Below are 21,232 nucleotides of genomic sequence, written 5' to 3'. Positions count from 1 at the left end.
TATATATATATAAAAGTAATCTAGAGGTGATTTAAGTGTACAAGAGGATGTGTGCATTGACTCTATGCAAACACTGTGCCATTTTATAAATAAGGACTTGAGCATCTGCAGACTTTGGTATCTGTGGGCAGGGAGAGGGTCTTGAAAACAGTCTCTCACAGATACTGAGGGAGGACTATATATTCTCCCTTGCATTAAATTGCAAGTAAAATATATTCTTTTTCTGAGTTGTGGTCAATTTTAGAAAAAGCAAGACAGAAAAAAACTAGGCCAAGGTGATGACAGACAGGCAAGCAGGGACCAAAATTCTTAAAGTTCCAGTAAAGAATGTGGGGTTCATTCAAAAATGAAATAAATTAGAAGAGGGCTTTAAGAAGAACAGATGTGATCTGCTTATCTTTTAAAAATTATTTTGCATGCTCCAGGGAAAAGAGATCAAAAACAGAACAAAAGCAGAGAGGGGCAGAAAAACTATTGAGATCAGTGCTGTCATACAAGCAAGAAATGACAGTGGCTTGGAGGAGGGCAGGGGCAAAAAATAGGGTTAAGTTCATAGACGCAAATCTGTTTTGGATGCACAATTCAGGAATCTGCAGAGGGCTGTGGGAGTTGAGAGACGAGGGGCCAAGGCTGTCCTAAGAGACCTGAGAGACATGGCGAATTATGGTACCATTTGCTTAGCCTTGAAAGCCCACAGAACTACCCCGTTTCAGGCAGAGGCAAATGTAGTCTTTCTCTAGAAAAATAAATTCACTCTTCCTACGTAGGTCTTTAAGGTAACTAAGGTGGAAAATGTTAGATCTGTGGTGTTTTCTCTACTATATCTATTTCCCATAAATTAGTGAGGTTTATCAGAGCTGACAAGATAACTTTAGAAGAAAAGACTAGTAAACTTGAAGACATAGAAGTAACCATTTTGATACAGAGAAAAAAAAAGCCTTCAAACTAAGAATAAAGCATCAGTGAGCTGTGAAACAATTCCAAACAGCCTAATAACCATGTAACTAGAGTCTCTGAAGGAGTATAAAGGTGAACAGAAAAAAAATCTGAGGAAATAATGGGCACAAGTTTCCAAAGTTGACAAAAGCCACAAATGCACAGGAGCAAAAAGTTCGGGGAACCCCAAACATAAGAAACAGGAAGACAATTAGCCTAAAGGACATCATAATCAAACTACTTAAAACAAATTAAAAAAAGAGAAAAATCTTAAAACAAGCCATAGAAAAGATTATTACACAGCACTGGGTATGGTGGGGGGGCATGCCTATAATCCCACACTTGGGAAACTGAGGCAGGAGGATTGCTGTGAGTTTGAGGTCAGTCTCAGCAGTTACATAGTGAGTTTGAGGTCAGCCTGACATGCAGAGAGACCCTGACTCAAAAAAAAAAAGGGAAGGAAGGGGGGAGGGGGAGGCGGAAAGGGAAGGGGAGAGGAGGAGGAAGAGGAAGAGAGGGAGGGGGAGGAGGAGAAGACACCAAAGAAGCAAACACAAGAAACACAAATTTCTCACAAAAACAGTATCGGGGCAGGGAGAGTGGAGAACTAGAAGACAGTAGAACAATAACTTGAAAGTACGAGAGAAAAAAAATTTTTTATTCAACCTAGAATTCTATACTCAGCAAAAATACCTTTCAAAAAAGAAGATGAAATAAAAGCTTTATCAAACATACAGAAGCTAGAGGACTTTGTCACAGTTAGACCTAAGAAATATGAGACAGTCTAAGAATTGATAGGAAAGCACTCAAAGGTAAAGGGTAACTGGGATATGGGTAAAGAGAAGGGAAAGAAGGAGAAAGTTTGTATGTATGTATATGCAGGATAGTTAACATGGCTGTTCTACTGTCTTGTATTTCTTTGCTGAAAGAAACTGTCAAGGAGTCCTTGGTTGATTAGCTTTGCATGTCTATATCTTTTTCATGAGAAACCACTTTGAAGATATAAATATATAATACAACAAGCATTGTTAATTCCCTACCACTCTGTTTGTAACTCCGTACTGTCTGTACTGTTCCTTTGCTATTTTGTAAAGTGTTGTCTGTCTGTTAATATTTTCCTCCTTTTATTTTTAAAAGAAAAAAAAAAAAAGAAATGTTAAAAGAAGTCCTTCAGGTAGGAAGAAAATGACAACCAAGAATTTGGATATACACAAAAGAAGAACAACACTAGAAAATGGTAAAACAGAACAAAAATAGTTACAAAAACAGATTTACAAAAATTTGTTTCAAATTAACATCCTAAATAATTTGCCCATATTTTTGTGGACTAATTTAATAGATCATACTTTTTTTCCAAAAATCAATCTGGTTGACCTGAATCTTTTTTTTTTAAAGAAGCAGGGTCTTGCTACATAGTTTAGGTTGGCCTTGAACTCACCATGTAGCCCAGGCTGGCCTTGAACTCATGGCAATCCTCCTGCCTCAGCCTCCAGTGTGCTGGGATTATAGGCATGTGCCAGGGGAAGAAGAGTTGAAGGGAGGAGAGGAGATTGGGAAAAAAACAAGAATCAAAATATATCTTGTACAGGTACAAATTCCCTATGATGAATATGACAATTATGTACATCTAAAATGTACCAATAAACTTAATTTTAAAAAAATCAATCTGCTTTTTGCCCAGTGCTATAGTCTGTATGTTAAATGCCTCTCAAAGGTCCATGTGTTAAAGCTTAGTCCACAGAGGGGCACTGTCGGGAGGTGCTGTGGGCAGCCTAGGCCAGAACGGGACTATGAGACCTCAGCTCCTTCCTTTTCTGGTCAGGAAGTGAGCAGTTTTGCTCTGCCATGCACTCCTGCCAGGCATTGCCTCATCATAGGCCCAAACCAAAAGGCCAGGCAACCATGGATTGAGACTGCCAAAACTGTGTGCCAAAATATTCTTTTTCTCTTTATAAGTTACTTATTTCAGGTACTTTCTTACAGTGACAGAAAACTGACATAGCCAGAAACAGAGACATTAATTTGATGCAAGAAGAATTACATTTATACAAAATAGGACCATTGCCATCTGCACTACTGCGGAAATTTCAATTTTTGACTAGTGATCAAGCTGGCCCCAAGAACCACTGTACTCCATAATCACCAAAGGCAAAAAGCCAACAATCCTCCTTAGATGAAGAATAGAACTTTATTTTAATTAACTCAAGGTCAGGGTCAGCAAACATTTTCCTTAAATTAAGGAAAGGTTGGTAAAAAATTTTTGACCTACTCAAATCTGCCCTCAGAGCAAAAGCAAGCATAGACAATATATAAAAGGGTATGGTTGTGTTCCAGTGAAACTTTACTTACACAAAACAGGTGACAGAGTGAATTTGGTCTACTCACTATATTTTGCCGGTCCCTACTGTAAATGACTGTTGGTGTGAAATCTCTCCAAGACAGACCTGTACTGAGAGGGTAGAATCAACTCCTTCAAAGCATCAGCCATGATCAGATAAAAGTTCATCGGCCTAGACATGGGAACAGAAGCTCTGTTCCACTTTCTTATGAAGAGCAAAGTTGCCATTAAAAACTCATTTAACTGTCCTGCTGGATCTGAAATTTCAAATATTGATTGACCCGCTAAAATTAACCACATGAGTTATGGTAAACTATAGTCATTACGGCTTTTTATTTATTATTGATTGTGATACATAAACTCAAAAAGTAAAACTGACCCTGTTGTGGATACAAGAAGCACTATAAGCAATTAACAACTACTGAGAAAGAAAATGATGAGACATATGATTAATGTTTCTTTAAAATGAACTGGAAAAAGAAAAACACCAAGCCAAAGTCCACGAAATAGTATAAACCAGGTTAATAAAATAAATAAGACAAGCTTAGGATTCTCTCAGTGAAATACCTGAATGCTAATCAGGTATTAGGTGGTATAGGAAATAAACATTTATACTCTAAAAATTATTGAGGACCCTAGGGAGTGCAAATGTTAGCACAGTGAAAAGTGCAAAATGATACCTAAGTATCATTACAAAAATCATCTGACCTTGGGAACCATTAAAGACCCACAAACCCACTTGAGTACCATGACCTAGTGTTAGGTGACACTGAGGCGGCTGAGCAGAATACATCCAGCCACACCTGAGAACCAGAGACACGCTCTCTGGGGAGTTTTTGTGTCTTCATTAATTTTAAGGAAATTTAAAAGAGGAAATATGTAAATTGCAATATGGCCTTGATTAGAGGAAAGGAAACCAGGGTCCAGAGGTCTAACTACCTTCTGATTCTAAATTCCGAGTCATGATTCTAGAATCCCTGGCTTCCGAAAACCCATCCCTTTTCTGGTGAATGTAGTCTGTGAGCCAGACCGCCACCTTACATGCCCCAATTTTACACCCTGACTATTGTGCAGATGGCTTTCTAATTAAATACAGGGCTTGATGTATATGTAAAAGAATGAGAGTGTGGACCGATTAATAATTTTAACAAATCAGAGAAGGTGATTTTGGGATCCCATAATCACACTGTGCAGAATTCCTTTCATGGGTATCTCTAAGCTTCTGACTCCTACTTATTCAAATAGTCGCTTGACTGAAATCAGTAAAAGAACATGGGGGAGAAAGCATGTCCATGAGGCCCTACTGGTGAACCCTAAGCACACACCCTACCCGGCAATTCAGTCACATGACCCATCTGTGCACTATAAATTCTCTTTCTTAAATGCAGGGATTACATGGAGCCTTCTATATCAAGTCCAAGCAGAAAACTCTTTTCTACCAATAATAACTAAGTATCTTAAAAGCATGTTTCTGTTTAAACCTGACTCTCCGGTTGGTTTCTACTTCACTTAATCTCAGCTTTTAATGGCCTATTTCAATGCAAATGCAATTAACAGGACGGGTAAAGTGAAAGTAGGAAAAAAGAAAGCATTAGGAAGGCCAACAATGGCCTCCCAGCTGTCCCTGCCAAGCTTCATCAAAGGAGAGCTTCAATTTAGCTGTGTTCCATCTAATTTGGCCCAGGGGCAGAGGCCAAACAAGGTAACTGCTCCCTTCCCAGGCTAGGAGATGGACGCCTCTTAGAATTAAGCAATAATAGCCCAATTGACCATTCCCTTTTATTGATAAAACATCATGCTGTGAAGCTCACAAACCTCCTAGGAGATCATTTTAGATCCAGCTGATTTAATTTGATTGATGTTCATGTTAGGTCTGAACGTTGGCTTCAAACAATGAGAGAGAAAAATATTGTATTTGTGACTATTTTTTTTTCCCTTGGAAACGAGTATATTCTTCAGAACAAAGCCAACCACACCATTTGAGTAACAGCCACACACTGTCCATAACCAGGTCTATGAGATAAATCTAGAGCGAGTAGGGTCTGGTGGTGCACGCCTACAATTCTAGCACTCTGGGTGGCTAAGACAGGAGGATTACAATTCAAGCCTAGCCTGGGCAATTTAGCAACTCAATGAGACCCTGTCTCAAAAAAAAAAAAAAAATACAGGTATGTGGATGTGGTTTAGTGCAAAAGCTCTGGGCTCAATCCCTTTTCCTGAAAGGGGGGTTAAAAAAAAAAAATAGGGGCTGTGGCCTACAGCTTCAAAAGTAAATTAAAGCTAAAGCATACCGACAGAGGTTTGAATTTCTATATAACGGGTTTACGAACAGCCGTCTAACTGAAGCCACTTCTACCATCATTTTGCAAGCCCTATTTTCCATGGCATCTTCATCTGCAAGAGAAGTAGAGCCCTACTTTCTAGACCTACGGAGGTTTATTTTTTAAGATGCTCTGAAGCAGTGATCTCATCTGACTAAATGAAGTCGTGACTTGCTGCTGTGCTCGGCTTCTAGCAGCCACTAGACACAGCGTATTCCAACCAGCAGCAAGATAGGATTTAAAGGACTAATTTCCCCACAGATAAACAGCAATGACACATGCTTTATTTTACATCCTCCTCCTTCCAAACAGGGGCAGGATAAGATACATGGCCACCACCTGCCCTCCCAGTTCCAACAGAGCAGCGAGATAAATGTGCCCTTCTTTGCAGCTCCAAAGGAAAAGGATTTGAGGAATTGCAGGCCAATACCCTGGGGAGAAAAGGCTAAGCACACAGCATTAGGCACATAGCAAGTTCTCATTAAATATGATTAAATCATTGATATCTTCTTCTCTTTCTTTCAGAGCTAAGGTATTCATAGAGGGGAAATATTAATACCCAATGCATTAATAACAGTGGTTCTAATTTAGGTGTCTCTCTATCACAGTTAAGAAATGCTGTGTTTCTGTCTATTTCTCTCTCCACCCACTCAACTCCAGGAAATGTATAAGCCTTCTTGGTGTGTATTCTTATAGATCAATGTCCTTCCTAGCTCCATATTTTTCTTCTGTACACTTATTTTCTTTGCCTTTTCATTTTTATCATGTCCTGTTTTACTGATTTGTATCTTGCCAAACTGCTTTCAATCCCTTTGAAAACAAAGCAGAGTATAAACAGAGATATCATGACTATTTTTTGCCAAATGAAATATTGAGTGCACATAGCATTATTTGATGAGTGTCCTCATAGAGATGATGGAACTTAAAGTCTCGATCAATATCCAGACTTGGCATAAGTCCTAGAAAATCTAAGCTGCAAAGTATCTTCATGCAGGAGTTACTCTGCCATCACTAGGATCATGTAAAAGCTATTGTGTTCCTGACTGGTCCCATAAGACTGTGGCACCAAAAGATCTCATTCCCAATTTGATACAAATAATGTTATGGCTTGCATCTAGATGTCCCCCAATGTCTCATGCACTCGTGAGACTAGGTGGGACTTTTCAGAGCTGGCTGGATCTAGGGTGTGTGATACTGGCCTGAAGGGTGTGTGGTACTCAATTAGTTCACTGATTTGAATTAGCGAAGTTGTGGGTGGCACCAATCAATAGGCTTCCGGCCTGGATGGAATATAAAGGGAGAGAGGGAAGGCAGGCTTGCTGCTGCTGCTCCTGCTGCTTCACTGCTTTCTGCCTGCCCTTGACTGTTTCTCCTCTGCAATTCACCTTGTGCAATTCCCCTCTGCCATGCCACCCTACTTGGAGTCAGATTACTAGGGACTGAAATCTCTATAAACTGTGAACTGAAATAAACCTTTCCTCGCTTAACTTTGGGTCTCAAGTATTTTGTCAAGCAATAAGAAAAGTAACTAAGACAAGTAGGATCCCCAAACTCAACAAGATAACTTCTAAGAATCAAACTAGTTTAAAGACACACACACACACACACACACACCTTTTAAACAAGGTAAATCATAAGCAATGAATGTGCCTGGCCATCTATAAAAGCAACCCCACTCTAAGAGATGTCCAGAGGTGTTAGCTGATGGAGATAGGGCCATCATCCAAGTTGAGTCACAGTGAAAAGGTACCCATTTAAAACCCAATCAGCAGCTTTGTATCCTCCCAAGAAGAGGGCACCCTGACCAGCAGGCATGAGTGTGCCCATCCACTTGGCAGGTACAGTATATTTCTATGAGAAATGTATGTGCTCAGTTGACACTAGCCATTAAAATTCATTCAGCATTCTAGTCTTAAGATTCCAGGGCCACCAAGCAGCCTTCTAAGAATAGGGTTTTCTAAGTAGACTTCCCAGAAACGGGGTGGGGGCAGATGTGAAGAGTGGACACCCAGAGTGTCACAGTCAACGTTACAGTTATATTTCTCTCTGTAGGTTAGTGAGTTGGCACAACTCTTTTACACAACTCTTCTTTAGTTAACCTGGATAAATTACTGTAAGAAAGATTAGCCACAGCAAAATGGCCCGAAAGTCTCACTTTGAGACTTCCAGAAAAAACTGAGATCTAAATCCAGCCTTCCAAGTTCTCTCTCCTGAGAAAATTCTCCAGTTAAGTAGACTATACGCTCACAAAGAGGAGGGAAGCCAGGTCCTTTTTAGAGAAAAAATCTCTCATTCAGAAGACTTCCCCATCCAGATCATACGAGAGGCATATAAAAGACATGAAACAGAATCACCAGCCTTAAAAAAATATACTAACACAAATGAAGTTAATCAAAACAAAAAAACAGAAATGTGATAGAAAGACTACTATAAGATATTAGACTATTACTATTACTTAAATGACTATTAAAAACTAAAGTAGAAGACCCTGGTAAATAGATTATCCAAAACCAAAATTTGAAACATAAGGATGATTATTTTAAAAATAAATAGAGGAGGAATTTTTTCAGGACACTAAGGAAAGCACAGATATTACTAGAGACTGTATACTGATTCCAGTGAAAAAGCCTGTGCAAGCCAATTTTTCTGTCCAGTAACTATCTCTGTGGATCACTTGTTCCCTCTTGAAATCTCTATGAGTGAGCAAAGATCCTCTGTACCACACTCATCTGAGCAGAGACCACACTCATCCCAGCACAGATGGCTTAGCCTGAGAGGCCGCTCACAGACCTACCGTGAGAGCCTGAATCTCCTCTTCAGCTTCCGCAGTCGTCTCCTCCAGCTCTGTCTTTGCCTGGCGAAGCTGGCTCTCCAGGGCAGCCCGGGCAGCCTGCAGGGCAGTGAGCTGGGATTCACGCTCTTGCAAGGACAGCTGCAGCTCTGTGAGCTGGCGCTTCAGCTCCAGTTTCTGCTCTTCATGCTCCAGACTGACCTAGGAGAAAGGCAGAGATGCTTCGTTGACCTTGAAGGAAGACAAAGTGAAGATGTGACCTGCTGTTCAACCTGCAGCTTAAACCTGGTCTCAGAAACAATTTCTCAGCACTCAGGGCTGGAGGGTAGGGGGATACAATGGGTCTGACTTCCATGCACCTCAAAGATCATCAGTGAGAAAACACAGGAGGATGTACAGCCTGCCCTCTAGATCCATGGGTTCTGCACCTATGGTTTCAACCAGCCATTATTTGAAAATATTCAGAGAAAAACAACTGTATTTGTACTGGACATGTCTAAGCACATATAGCTTTTTTTCTTGTCACTATTCCCTGAATAATATATTTTTTTATTTTTTATTTTTTTGGTTTTTCTCCGGTACCGGGAACCGAATTCACAACCTTGTGCTTGCCAGGCAGGCGCTTTTGCCGCTGAGCTAAATCCCCAGCCCCTTCCCTGAATAATATAGTATAACAACTATTTACACAGCACTCACCTTGTATTAGGTACTCTAGAATGATTTAAAGTATACAGGAAGGATGTATAGTTTATGTAGAGTATGTGATGGTTATACGCAAATACTACTTCATTCTATAGAAGGGACTTGAGCATCTGAGTTGGTTGGTTTGGTGTACGTTGTTGTTGTTCTTGTTGTTTGCAATGTTAGAGATTGAATCCAAGACCTCATGTGTGCTCTATCACTGAGTGACATCCTTGGCGGACTGGCTTTCTCTTTCTTTTTTTTCTTCCTTTTCTTTCTTTCTTTCTGTCTTTCTTTCTTTCCCTCTCTCCCTCTCTCTCTCTCTCTCTCTTCCCTTCCTTCCTTGTATTGGTGAGATAGTTGCTCAAGCTGACCTTAAACTTGCAATTCTCTTACCACAGCCTCCTGAGTAGCTAGAATTACAGCCATCCACCACCACACTCAGCTTACATTTGCAGATTTTTGTATCACTGGGGGATCCTAGAGCCACTCCCCTATGGATATAAGACAGTGTATACTAATCATCCTTTACAAATATCCAAATGAGTGGACAGCTTTCAAAAGAAAAATCACACGGTAAAAATGTTGAATGAAAAATGATGACTATTCTTATTAGAAAAGCATGTAAAGGTAAACGGATATAAATAACATCCTATTAGTAATAGGAACACCTTTGCAGTTAGAATGCAAATGGACAACAGGCTGAATTATTTGTAAACAGTCATGCTCTGATTTATTCTAAATTGATATTCTACATTAAGGTAACACACTAAGGTAATAATTCCTCCCTCCATCTATCCATCCATCCATGTATCTATTCAATGTTTCATCCATTTATTTAAGAAAAGCTTACACAGCAATTTCTATGTAAAAGGGAATACAAAGATGAAAGACAGTCTCTGCTTCATGAAATCAACCATTCCTGTATACTGTGGTCAAATGCAATGGTCAGGACATGTAGGGAGGTTGTGAGAACATAGCAGAGAGGTAGAGAAGGTAATTTTGAATCTATTAAATTCTTCAAACAAATCTAAAGGAGTCAAACAAGCAGATAAGAAGGGAAAGAAAATTCCAGATGAAGGAAGCAAGACATCCAAAAGTATACACATAAGTAAGACTGTGGCACATCTACTGACCTAACAAATGCTGGCAAAATTGTCCTCGGGACCAAGGCCAAGCAAATAAGAGATGTTCGTTGCGCTTGGAGAGCTCACTGTCTAAGAAGACAGCCAAGAGGAACCCAGGATGATGAGCTTAGCACAGTAAGCTGTAGGGATACAAATGGGGCATGCAGCGAGCGAAGAAGCCTCCCCAGAAAGGATGACATCCAAGTCTCAAGGAGAAGAAAGAATTGCAAAAGACTTAACCCCCAGGAGTCAGTGGTTAACTACAGATGGGGCAGGGAACAGAGGCCAGAGGAAAGTCAAAGGTGTATCCAGTACTTCAGGACACACACATTACACAGAAAGGGGACCACTGGCTGCAACAAGGAAGAGGAGGGCAAGAGCCAGCGTGAAAAGAAAGACAAGAAATTGAGTCTTACCGTGCTGAACTTCAGCTCCACAGGAGGCATCGAAATGCAGAGGTCTAATGACTATTGCAACAGTGGGTCACAGACTCAAGAGAAAGGGCAGGGTTGTAACTACATCTGGAAGTCCTAAATGAAGCGGGGGTAGCTGAAACCATGACTGTGAGGCCTCTCTAATAATGATTAAGATGACAGTGATGATGACAATGATGACGTGAAAGCATACAAGACAGAGGCACTGTATTCACTCACCTCACCCTCATGAAAACCCAATAAAGGAGGTCCTACTGTTACCTCCACTCTATAGAGAAGCAAGTTGTGGCACTGAGATGGTAGCCAACTGAGCAAATGTCACATAACTTTAAAAAAAAAAAAGGAAGGGCTGGTATTTGAACCCAAGAAGTTTGGCTCAAGTCCATACTTACAAATGTTGTACCTAACTGTCTGTCTCATTAAAATGCCAGCAGTCAGAGCAGGCTAGGATCCTATAGCAAGCCTGAAAATTCCCAATGCTCCTTGGCAAAACCAAAAATAGGCAACAGCGAGTAAAGCAAAGGTCACACATACAGATGCTGGGCAACAAAAGGAGAACTCAGGGGCCCTGCACCCTGGCAACTCCACACATGTTGCTCAAGAAGATGTACCATTACCTGCAAGGTAGGGGAAGGAGCCAGGCATGGGGGTGCATGCCTGTCATCCCAGCACTCAGGAGACTTGCCACGAGTTTGAGACCAGCCTGGGCTACACAGTGAGTTCAAGCCCAGTCTGGAACCTTCCTCAAAACAAAGAAGAAGAAGAAAGAGGACAGGAGAGCAGAGCAGAGCAGAGCAGAGCAGAGCAGAGCAGAGCAGAGCAGAGGAGAGGAGAGGAGAGGAGAGGAGAGGAGAGGGAAGAGAAGAATGCCCGCCTCCACCCAAAAAAGTTAGCGAGGGCTAAAGGCCCTTTAAAGTAGACCAAACTGGAAGCTGAGGCCTCTGCCCTCAATCTCAACAGCAGCATGTGGCCAAGAGAAGATAGACCAGTCTTGTTAAATTTAGAGCTAAACTCCACAACTCCCAGGGAGAATAGAGCCCTGAGCCTCTCATGAAACATTTTAAGTTTCTCCTACCATCCTTGGGGGAGCTAGCCACAGCGATTCGTGAAAAAGGCAGCAAGCTTCCTGGGGACATTTTAATTGCCCAGAGAAGCTGTACGGCAGGCTTGCTAAGACCCACATATGTGGAAAAAGAAAGCAAAAGACAGCAGACGATGTTCCCAGGATAAAGAAATCTGTCTGGATTATTTACACTCATACCCTGAAGGCTGCTTCTACCAGGAAAAGTGAAAATATATCCCGGATAATAAAAGACCACCCCCTAAGGCTTTCAAACAATCTCAAATTCCAGGGAAAACAAGAGTCACTTAGGGGTTTGTTAAAGTGCAAATTCCTTTCCCCCTTGCCAATTCCATCTTGAAAAGCTGAAGGTGAACACCTAGGACTCTGCGTGTTAAAACACTCCAGGTGATCCTAAAGAAGCCGGTTTCACACCTCCCCAACTGCTAAAAACATGAGATGATACCATTTTTCTGTTCTCTGGAAAAGGGCTTCATTTTAATATTCTAGTACAAATTAAGACTTGCCTATACGTGTTTATCCCCCAAAGTTCAGTCCTCAGACTTGTATGCTTAACAGTATTTTCCTTAAGAAAGATCATCTGCTCTTTGAAGAATTCCATCACAAATATTTGAGCATCTACCATGTATGAGACACTGTATCTTCATTCCCAGCCCACGTGTCCAACTTCCAATAACCACTACCCTTGAATCCTGCTTCTACGTAGCCACCTACCCCTGGCTACTAGGCTGAGAACCCCCCAAATCAAGAACTCCTGTCCTCACCACTGTATATTCAGGCTAATAACCGGCACACAGCACACATTTAATAAACACACAATATAAGAATGTAGCTTCATGGCTTCAGTCAACCTTAACATATCTACAACCAAATTTGCTATACTTTCCTCTTAAAAACCTGGCTTTTTTTTCCAGCTTCCTTATATCTCTGAAAAGAATTCCTGTGTATGGCCATATCACCCTGAACACATCTGCTCTCATTTGAAGAGAATTTATTCCATCAAATAAACTTAAGTTTGGTTTTATGGTTTATTCTTGCCCTGTCATTATGAGACCTCTGTCACTAACAAACCCCCTGTCACTGAGCTCTGTTACATGTCCAACAGTGCCCAGATCCACGTATGGACTACATGGTGTGGCCCTCATTAAACTCTGGTAAAGGAGGAATTATTCTGCTCTCATTTGACAGATGCCCCAATTTATATAATCCCCACAAGACCCTAGGAAAGAGACACCACTATCACTACCATGTTACCAACAAGAAACTTGGAGCACAGAAAGATTCAGTAGCCTGAAAAATTAATGGAGGTTATAAAACTAATAAGAAGTGGAGACAGATTCTAACCAGATCCATGCGGCACAGTCTGTAGCTCTTATTTGTCATGCACAATGCCTCCTGCATCTATACCGATTTCTGCTTGAGAACTGGTTGGTTTGAGACCTGCATCCTGCAACAAAGCCTCTCAAGAGATCACCCCACACTCTCACCTCCCGCAATCTTGTCTCTAGCTCCAGCAGCCGATTCTTGTCACTGTGATCTTGGTGGCTGATTTTCTCCAGCTGCTCTTCCAGCTTTCGGTTCTGGGCCTCCAGTTTCCCAGCCTGGGTCTCCAGATAAAATTTCTGTTGCCTGAGTTCTGAAATCATCTCTTCCTGGGCCTTCCTGGTGGGGGTGGTGGGAGGATCCAAACAAAATCACAGTCATGTCAGAGCTGAGCATGTCTCCTTAGAAGGACAGGCAGAAACGGCTTCAGTGTGTGCCCTCATCGAGTGAACTGTGGCTATTCCCAGGTTAGCTCCCTCCTGATCTGCCCTTGGGGACATGATCATAGGGTGGGAATCTGAGAGTCTCTTGCCTCTGGGGTTAAGGACAGAAACTTAGGTTGTCAGAGATACTAACACTTCAGTCCTTTGGTAGACCTTTTCATTTCTTTCTTGGAGAGTCAGAAAGGGGCCCTCTTAGCTACGAGAACGCCTCCATAGCTCCTTAACACAGGCTCTGGGGAAAAGGTCTGATGAAAACAGAGTGCTGTTTCTTCTAGTTCTTTGTAGGACTTCCTTACCTCACCACCAAACCACTTACAAGTGTCAAAACTAGAGCAACTCAAAGACTGAAAAGCAGCCTACCAAACTGGTTTGTGTTAGGAAATGTTTTTGAAAGATCTTCAAAGAGAAAAAATCTAAGGGGAAAAAAATCCTGGAGATTATAATTTTCCAGGCAGAAAGATTAGGATCAAAGTGCCCCAAATACAGACAGTCCTTGTAAAGTCCAGACATCCTCCCCAGGGCACGGCCTAACTGCAGCAGAATGGATGGCCCACCTGGGTGCACACAAGATCACCTCTTACTAATTAGGGGAGGCAAGTCTGAGAAACAAGGACAGCAGCTCTCCAAAAGCAAGCTATAAATAGCCTCCTTCGAGAGAGCAAAACATTGATGGTAATGTGAGGTATTTAAGAAAACTCAACTCAAGACAACTCACTTAAGAGAAGGCAAACAAGTAGAGGAGCGGTAGCCAGGCATGGTGGCACATGCCTGTAATCCCAGCACTCAGGAGGCTGAGGCAGGAGGATTGCTGCAAGTTCAAGGACAGCCTAGGCCGTAAAGTGAGCTCAAGGCCAGCCTGAACTGCATAGTGAAACCCTGTCTCAAAAAGACCAAAAAAAAAAAAAAAAAAAAAAAGTATGGGAGGGCCAGGGCAAGAATAAATCTGCTCCAGCTCTATCAGAACGAAGGACAACAAAGTTTACATACTAGGAGAGAAGACCAAAGTGTGATAATGTACACAGAATCTGAACACTTACATGTTCCTTTGGGTAAAGAGGCTGCTGTTTGCTGCAAGTTTATTGGCTTCAGAAAGTTCCACAATTCTCTGTTCTAGAGATCTGATCTTGGAATCCATGGCATTGATCATCTGAAACACAGGGGACTTTTGAAACCTCACACACACACACACACACACACACACACACACACACACACACACACACGGTTACAGCAGAATGGGATTAATGTGGAGCATGTGAGCCCAGATAAAAGTCTTATCTGAAATGCCAGTGGTGTGCTCGCTTTGGCAGCACATATATGCCAGTGGTTTGGCCAGAGGTAACAAGGGACTCAACTAGTCCATACCCTGAAGATTATAGACATCACTACTCCATTGTTTTTCAAAATTAAATGCTCCTCCTCCCACAAGCTGAGTGGCTTCCATTGGAAATACACAGAAGGAACTATTCCAGAACCTGACATCCTATAAATAAACAGAGTCCCTTATAGTCCCGTCGTCTGCATGTGGCCTGGCCTGCAGGAACCTCTAACTTGAATGTACAAGTTCATATTTATCACATATTTCATATTCCCCAACTTACTGAATCATAAGAACTGGGGGTGGAATAGAGTGGGTACTGGTTAAAAATACACTTTCCCAGGACCCTGCCTTAGAGATTCTGATGCGGGAAGTCTCAACAGGGTATGAGATAATACAGTATCATACACATAATACAGCAGTATTAAGAAGAAGCATCATAGGTGAATGCTGTTAGCTACAAGTTCCTGAAACAACTGCCTACGTGGATTAATTAGAAAGGAGAGAAATCGTCACATTTAGCACAAAAATGCAGGAAACCAAAGCCACTGGGCATTTTAAACAATCTCATGAGGGGGCAGATCAGCAGGAGCTATTAAAGAGGAGTACAAAACTCGCCACCCAGAGCCACTGGCTCCATGGCTTTGAGGACAGGAAGTGGTTTCGGAGAAAGCTTCCTGTTTCCTACAAACGCCACAAGCTTGCACAGAAAGAAATCACCAAAGTGCAGTCTTTTCAAGTGAGTGATTCTCGGCAAATTTCAACAGCACTCCCTGGAAAATTGGCTTTGTCAGTCCTTCTACCTACCGCCTTCTGCTCGCTGAGAATCTTGCCCTTCTCGTGGGCCTCCTCTTCGTGTCTCTGCATCAGGTTCTCGAGGCTCTCTTTGTCCGCCAGGTCCTTCTTTATCTGATTGTCCAACACCTACGGAAACAAGAGAAGTGAATGTCCCGGGAGCCACACCAAGGGGAGAACTAAATGGGACACTTGAGAAAAAGGAGGTGGGGAAGTGGGGGAAGTAGTGGTAGCAAGGCCCACGGCCTCCAAAGTCAAGAGCAAAAGAAGGCAACTATGGAAAGTCTGCTTCCCAACAGGATAAGATTAAGGATTCAGATCCCACCATCAAATAGCAAGTAACAGTGGGTCTCTTGGAACTTCTTTTAAAATCAGCAACCCTGATTTTAAAGACCAGAAGGATACATCCAAAAAGAATTAGACTCCAGAATGAGACGGGAGAGAAAGATCTTTTTCATAATCTAGACCTCAAAAATAAAGTTTTTATAATTTGCGACTATTACCTGAGGACAACTTTTTCTTAGCCAACAAACCAGTGGTTCTCAGAATGTCCCCTGATGCTAATTTGTACAAAATTAATTCTGGACACGCCCAGGGTTTGTGTGGAGGGAAGAAGCTGAAGAGAAGAGGAAGTCCGTGTGACTGAGGCCGAGTTCTGAAACAACCAGGGACCAGAAGATGTTGCCCACCAATAACACAGGTAGTTAGTCAAAGGATGGAAAAGATACCAAATGGGAAAAAAGGTTTCTTTCCTCTGATCCAGCTAGAAGAAAGAAAAGTCAGTGGGAACAGAAACCTTTCCCAGGAGGATAGAAACCATGTGTTCTCACAGCTGAGAACACCACTGTCAGCACCTACTATCCCCAAGAGGAAAAAGTAAAATAAAACAGTAATGGTGTCACCAACGACCAGCTTGATCTAAAGTTCTGTGAGACACAGAGTTCTACCAGTTGCCAAAACAAGTGGCCTTTGGCCATGACCCTGTCTTTTTCATCACAGAGAATCAATTCTACTTTTGCAAATGATACTACTGCATAAAGAAGAACAGGATATTGGGGATAAAGCTGCAAGAATTGGGGTCATGGACAGGACTGAAATCTGCCTTTCCCACAATGCCTATTGTGAGGAAGCCTTCACAGCTCATGGGGACGGCATCCCTAAAAAGAGCGAGTCAGCAGGGAAGAGGTGCACATGATAAAGGAAAGAACAGGTTTCAAAGGAGGCTTTAAACTAGGACTGATGAAAAACACAGAATGGGAGTTGGCAGAGAAGAGCAAAAGGTGAAGAACAGGGTCGTGAGAGGCGGGAAACAGCTCAGTAGGATGATAAGTGGCCTCCTCTCTTGGATGTCTAAGTTTGATTCTAAAATTATGAGCAAGAACAGGGTAGCATCAAGGGTATGATCATAATCATTACTAAAATGGCTTTATAAAAGCTGGAACAGGAAACAGAACACAGAAAAGGTTAAAAAGAAATGGTTCTGCACAGGTTCCAGGAGGGAAGATAGACAACAGATCTTTCCCTCACCTTCTCTGGGATCAATAAAACAAAGTTCCTTCTACCTAGAAGGTTAGTGGAGACCACATCATATCTTGACCAAGTATGTTCCTTTTGTTTTTATGATGTGCTTAAACAGTGAAAGGATAACAATTTCAGGATAACTCTGTTCAAAGTAAGATCTCAACTTTGGCAGTGACGGATACCACGGAGAGGTACAGTGAACCAGAAGGTATAAGCCTCTATCAGGATGGAACCACCTCTCAGCTTTGATAGGGCTCAAATGGCAGAAGAATGAACAAGAAGATGAACTGGGCGGGAGGGGGAGCAATGAGAGATTTCACTGAAGACGCCTTAATCAATGTAAGATAACATATGGCTTTTGACAGGAGCATCAGTATGAATTTTACAAAGGGCTACTGTCATCATCCAAAGGTACCAGTGGGTTTATACAGACTCATCATTCTCTGAAAATTAGTTTATCTCAAGGTAAAAGTCTGGAAGCCAATAAAAATTCCAATCTAAAAAGAAAGATTGGTATGTAAAATTTTAAATGCACTACAGTGAAAATACTTTTAGGTCACTTCTGGATTATTTTCCTGTATTTCTTTCAGTGATAAGTGACAATGTCATACCAAAGTGGTAGTGGTGGCAATGCTGGGCAATCTTGTATGTGTTTGACTCCCCAAGAAAAGACCATTCAACTCTGATGATGCTAATCAAATCCATGAATGGATTGTCACAAAAATCAACAACTCTTTGAGGGTCTGTACTGGGAAGGGAAAGAGATAACACATGCAATATAATGACCACTGCCAGATTCTCAAGAACATAAGAATGAATCAAAGGTTTGGTGAGAATTAGAAAATGCAATGTGAATGAGGTGTAATGGCACACGACTGTAATCCTAGCACTCAGGAGGCTGAAGCAGGAGGATCACCACAGAGTTTGAAGCCACCCTGTGCTACATAGTGAGTTCAAGACCAGCCTGAACTATACAGTGAGACCTTGTCTCAAAAAAAAAAAAGAAAATGCAATGTGATTTTAAAAGGAGAACGACAGATAGGTTGGCATCCATTTCTGGTAAGACAACATTTCCCCTGGAAACAAAGTTGTTAAGAAAGTGAGAAATTTCAGACAAAATCTAAGTGAAAGCAAAAGCAGGAAAAAGGATGATACAAAGATGTTTTGATGTTTTCTTTGTTTTGTTTTGTTTTGTTTTGTTTTGTTTTGTTTTTGTAGTACTGGGGATTGAATCCTTGACTTTAACACTGAGCTACATCACTAGACCTATTTTTATTTTGAGACAGAGTCTTACTAAGTCACTAAGTTGCCTAGTTCAGGATCAAATTTGCTGTTTTCCTGCCTCAGCCTCCCAGCTAGGATGACAGGCCTGTGTCACCATGTCAATTTGAAAGGCTGTTTTTAATCTAAGGCATCTACTAAATGAAATAAACCTGAGCTTCAGTTTTGTTTTGGGTGGACTGGGGCTTGGTTTTGGTTTTGGTTTTTTGAGACAGAATTTTGCTACATAGCTCAGCCTGGCCTTCAACTTACTAGGTAGCCTCAGCTGGCCTCAAACTCACAGCAATCCTCCTGCTTCAGCTTCCCAAGTGCTAGGATTAGAAGCATGTGCTACTGTGCCTGGATAAAAAAGATGGGGATTTTTATACAATGGAGTACTACTCTGCTATAAAGAAGGATGAGCTTGAGACATCTCTAAATGGATACACCTTGAGGCCATACCCTTAAGTGAAATAAATCAGACATATGTGTTTAAACACTGCATTGTTTCTTTAATGTAAGAAACGGAAAGTGTAAATAAAATGTATAATATATAAATAAAATGTAAAAATGTACAATAGATATTGTGAAATAGGAAGAAAATGTTGAAATGGGAAAGGGAACTAGACATGGGGAAGGGAGAAACGAAGGAAGGAAGAAGAAAAAAATGATGAGAAAAGAAGGAAAAAAACAGAAACAAAACTTTTGTGAATAAGGAGGGGAAGAGGGGTTGAAGGGTGGGTAGGGGAATGGGGGAAAAAGAGAATCAAGTTATATCATGTACAGGTACAAATTCCCTATAGAGAATGTGATCGTTATGTATACCTAAAAGTTACCAATAAACTTAATTAAAAAATAAATGATAGAAAGAGCAAAAACAGACCTCCAAAATATATATCATCAAATAACTATGCTTGATGCAGCTCAAGAAATAAAAGACAGACTAAAAATAAATATACAGAATCAAAAGTTATTATATTTCTGTGTTTTGATAAAGGATCTCACTAAGTTGTGCCCAGGCTAGGCTTGAACTAATGATCCTTCTGTCTCAGTCTCCTGAGTGCTAGAATTAGCCTAAGATCATGCCTGGCATATTGTTTTAAATAACCTAGTAAATTTGAGGATGGACCAAATAGAATGTCTAGAAATAAAAAATACTATTACTGAAATTAAAAACCTAATAGATAGCTTTACCGGTAGATTAGAAAGAATTAAGAAACTGGAAAATAAGTCAGAGAAACTTACCCAGAATACGGCACAAGGAGATAAAAAAATAAAAAATATGCAAAAGGATAGACTAGAGGTGATCTAACACATACCAAATCAAATTCTCTAAAGGAAAAGAAGAGAAAATATTCAAGATATAAACACCACTAATTTCTTGGGATTGATTTAAAATAAAAAAGATACCAATCTATTCAAAATTGCAGTAAATCGCAAGCACAGTAAATAAAAAGACATCCATATCTAGGCACCTAACAGTAAAGCTTCAGAAGCATTAAAAACAAGTGAAAATTTAAAGAAAAATGTTGGATTACTTTCAAAGAGAACAGTAGTTAGACTGGCAAATGACTTCACAATAGCAGTACTAGCAGCTAAAAGTCAAGGGGCTGTATCTTTATACAGTGATGCAAAAAGATAAATTCTCGTTCCTGTCAACACCTCAACAGTGGGAGTTAAATAAACACATTTTCAGACAAACTGGACAGAGAACGCTCACTAGCAGATCTTCACTAAAGGAAGAGCTTGTCAAGGATATACTTTAAACAGAAGGAAAAAATTTTTAAAAATGAACAAAAGGAAAAAGGAGCCAAAGTGTGAAAATAAAAAATAAGGAATGTGGTGAACGCATAGGTAACTCTAAATTAGTGTGTACTGAATGACAGTAAGTTTTTTAAAAATTAAAGGCAGAATTGTACTAGATAATGACTTTTTTTTCCCTTCTTTTTGTTTTTTTTTTTAACCTTAGACCCCAAGCCTTCCACCATGGAGTTAGGACAGCATTTTCCCCGCAAATCCTTTGGCCTAGCAAGAAGTGACCGGAAGTGCCCCGGATGAGAAGGGAGCTAACAGCACAGCTGGAGGGATACCAGGGAGGGTCACAAAGTGTCTTTACTTTAATTTTCTCCTCGTAGTGCTGCTCTTTCTGCTTCAAGTGTACTTCTAGGTGCTGCGCTGACACTTGGGCCTCCCGGTGTTTCTCCTCCAGCTCCTGGGCACAAAAGAACAGGTGGTCAGGTGTGCAAAGGGAAGGACACAGCCAATGTATGTTAGTCACTCACAGGAAACATGACTTTGGCACAGGTGCCACAGATGGCAGGCAGCTTCTCCTCCATTACTAGTCTACGGCTCTCGGGAAGGAAATCACCACCATGCCTTGGCCCTGGATGTCCCAAGTCCAAGTATGCACACACAAATACACACACCGCTAGTGGGCCGTGAGGCCTGGGATTAGAAATATGTCAGTGTGACAGGTCCAACAAAGGCAGGTGTTCAACTTCACATGGAGAAATAAGAATAACAAGACAACATTTGAAAAGTTTAGCACAGTACAAAGCTCCTGACCACTGTCTTGAGTCTCAGGCCATTTTCACTGTTATGACAGCCTTAAATGAGAAAAATAATTATAATTTATTCTGGTGAATATATAATTTATTCTCTCATTAACAAAATTATTGCTCAAGAACCCTACCAAAAAAGGAAAACTAACGTTACGATTCAAGCACTTTGAGTTTTGAATGATTTTTTTTTTTTGGTACTGGGAATCGAACTCAGGACCTTGTGCTTGCCAGGCAGGCGCTGTGCCGCTGAGCTATATTTCTGGCCCTTGAATGACTATTTTAACTGGCTGGTACATGAAGGA

General features: G+C 41.0%; 1 protein-coding gene across 7 annotated transcripts in view; it reads right to left on the bottom strand.

Moving 5' to 3' along the window:
• Positions 1-21,232, bottom strand: part of Cit (citron rho-interacting serine/threonine kinase) — a 166,748-nt gene that overhangs the window by 51,782 nt on the left and 93,734 nt on the right. For all 7 annotated transcript variants that reach the window (XM_005396520.2, XM_005396522.2, XM_005396521.2 and 4 more), the window contains 5 exons: positions 20,486-20,581; positions 15,601-15,717; positions 14,513-14,622; positions 13,197-13,371; positions 8,390-8,587 (listed from right to left, as the gene is read on the bottom strand). In XM_005396520.2, the coding sequence (XP_005396577.1) occupies positions 8,390-8,587; positions 13,197-13,371; positions 14,513-14,622; positions 15,601-15,717; positions 20,486-20,581 (696 nt within the window). The remainder of the gene's footprint in view (positions 1-8,389; positions 8,588-13,196; positions 13,372-14,512; positions 14,623-15,600; positions 15,718-20,485; positions 20,582-21,232) is intronic.

Source organism: Chinchilla lanigera, unplaced genomic scaffold, assembly GCF_000276665.1.
Source record: "Chinchilla lanigera isolate Chin_1 unplaced genomic scaffold, ChiLan1.0 scaffold00054, whole genome shotgun sequence".
Lineage (NCBI taxonomy): Eukaryota > Metazoa > Chordata > Mammalia > Rodentia > Chinchillidae > Chinchilla > Chinchilla lanigera.
The sequence above is the reverse complement of the archived record's forward strand: the minus strand, read 5'-3'. Positions and strand labels throughout refer to the sequence as shown.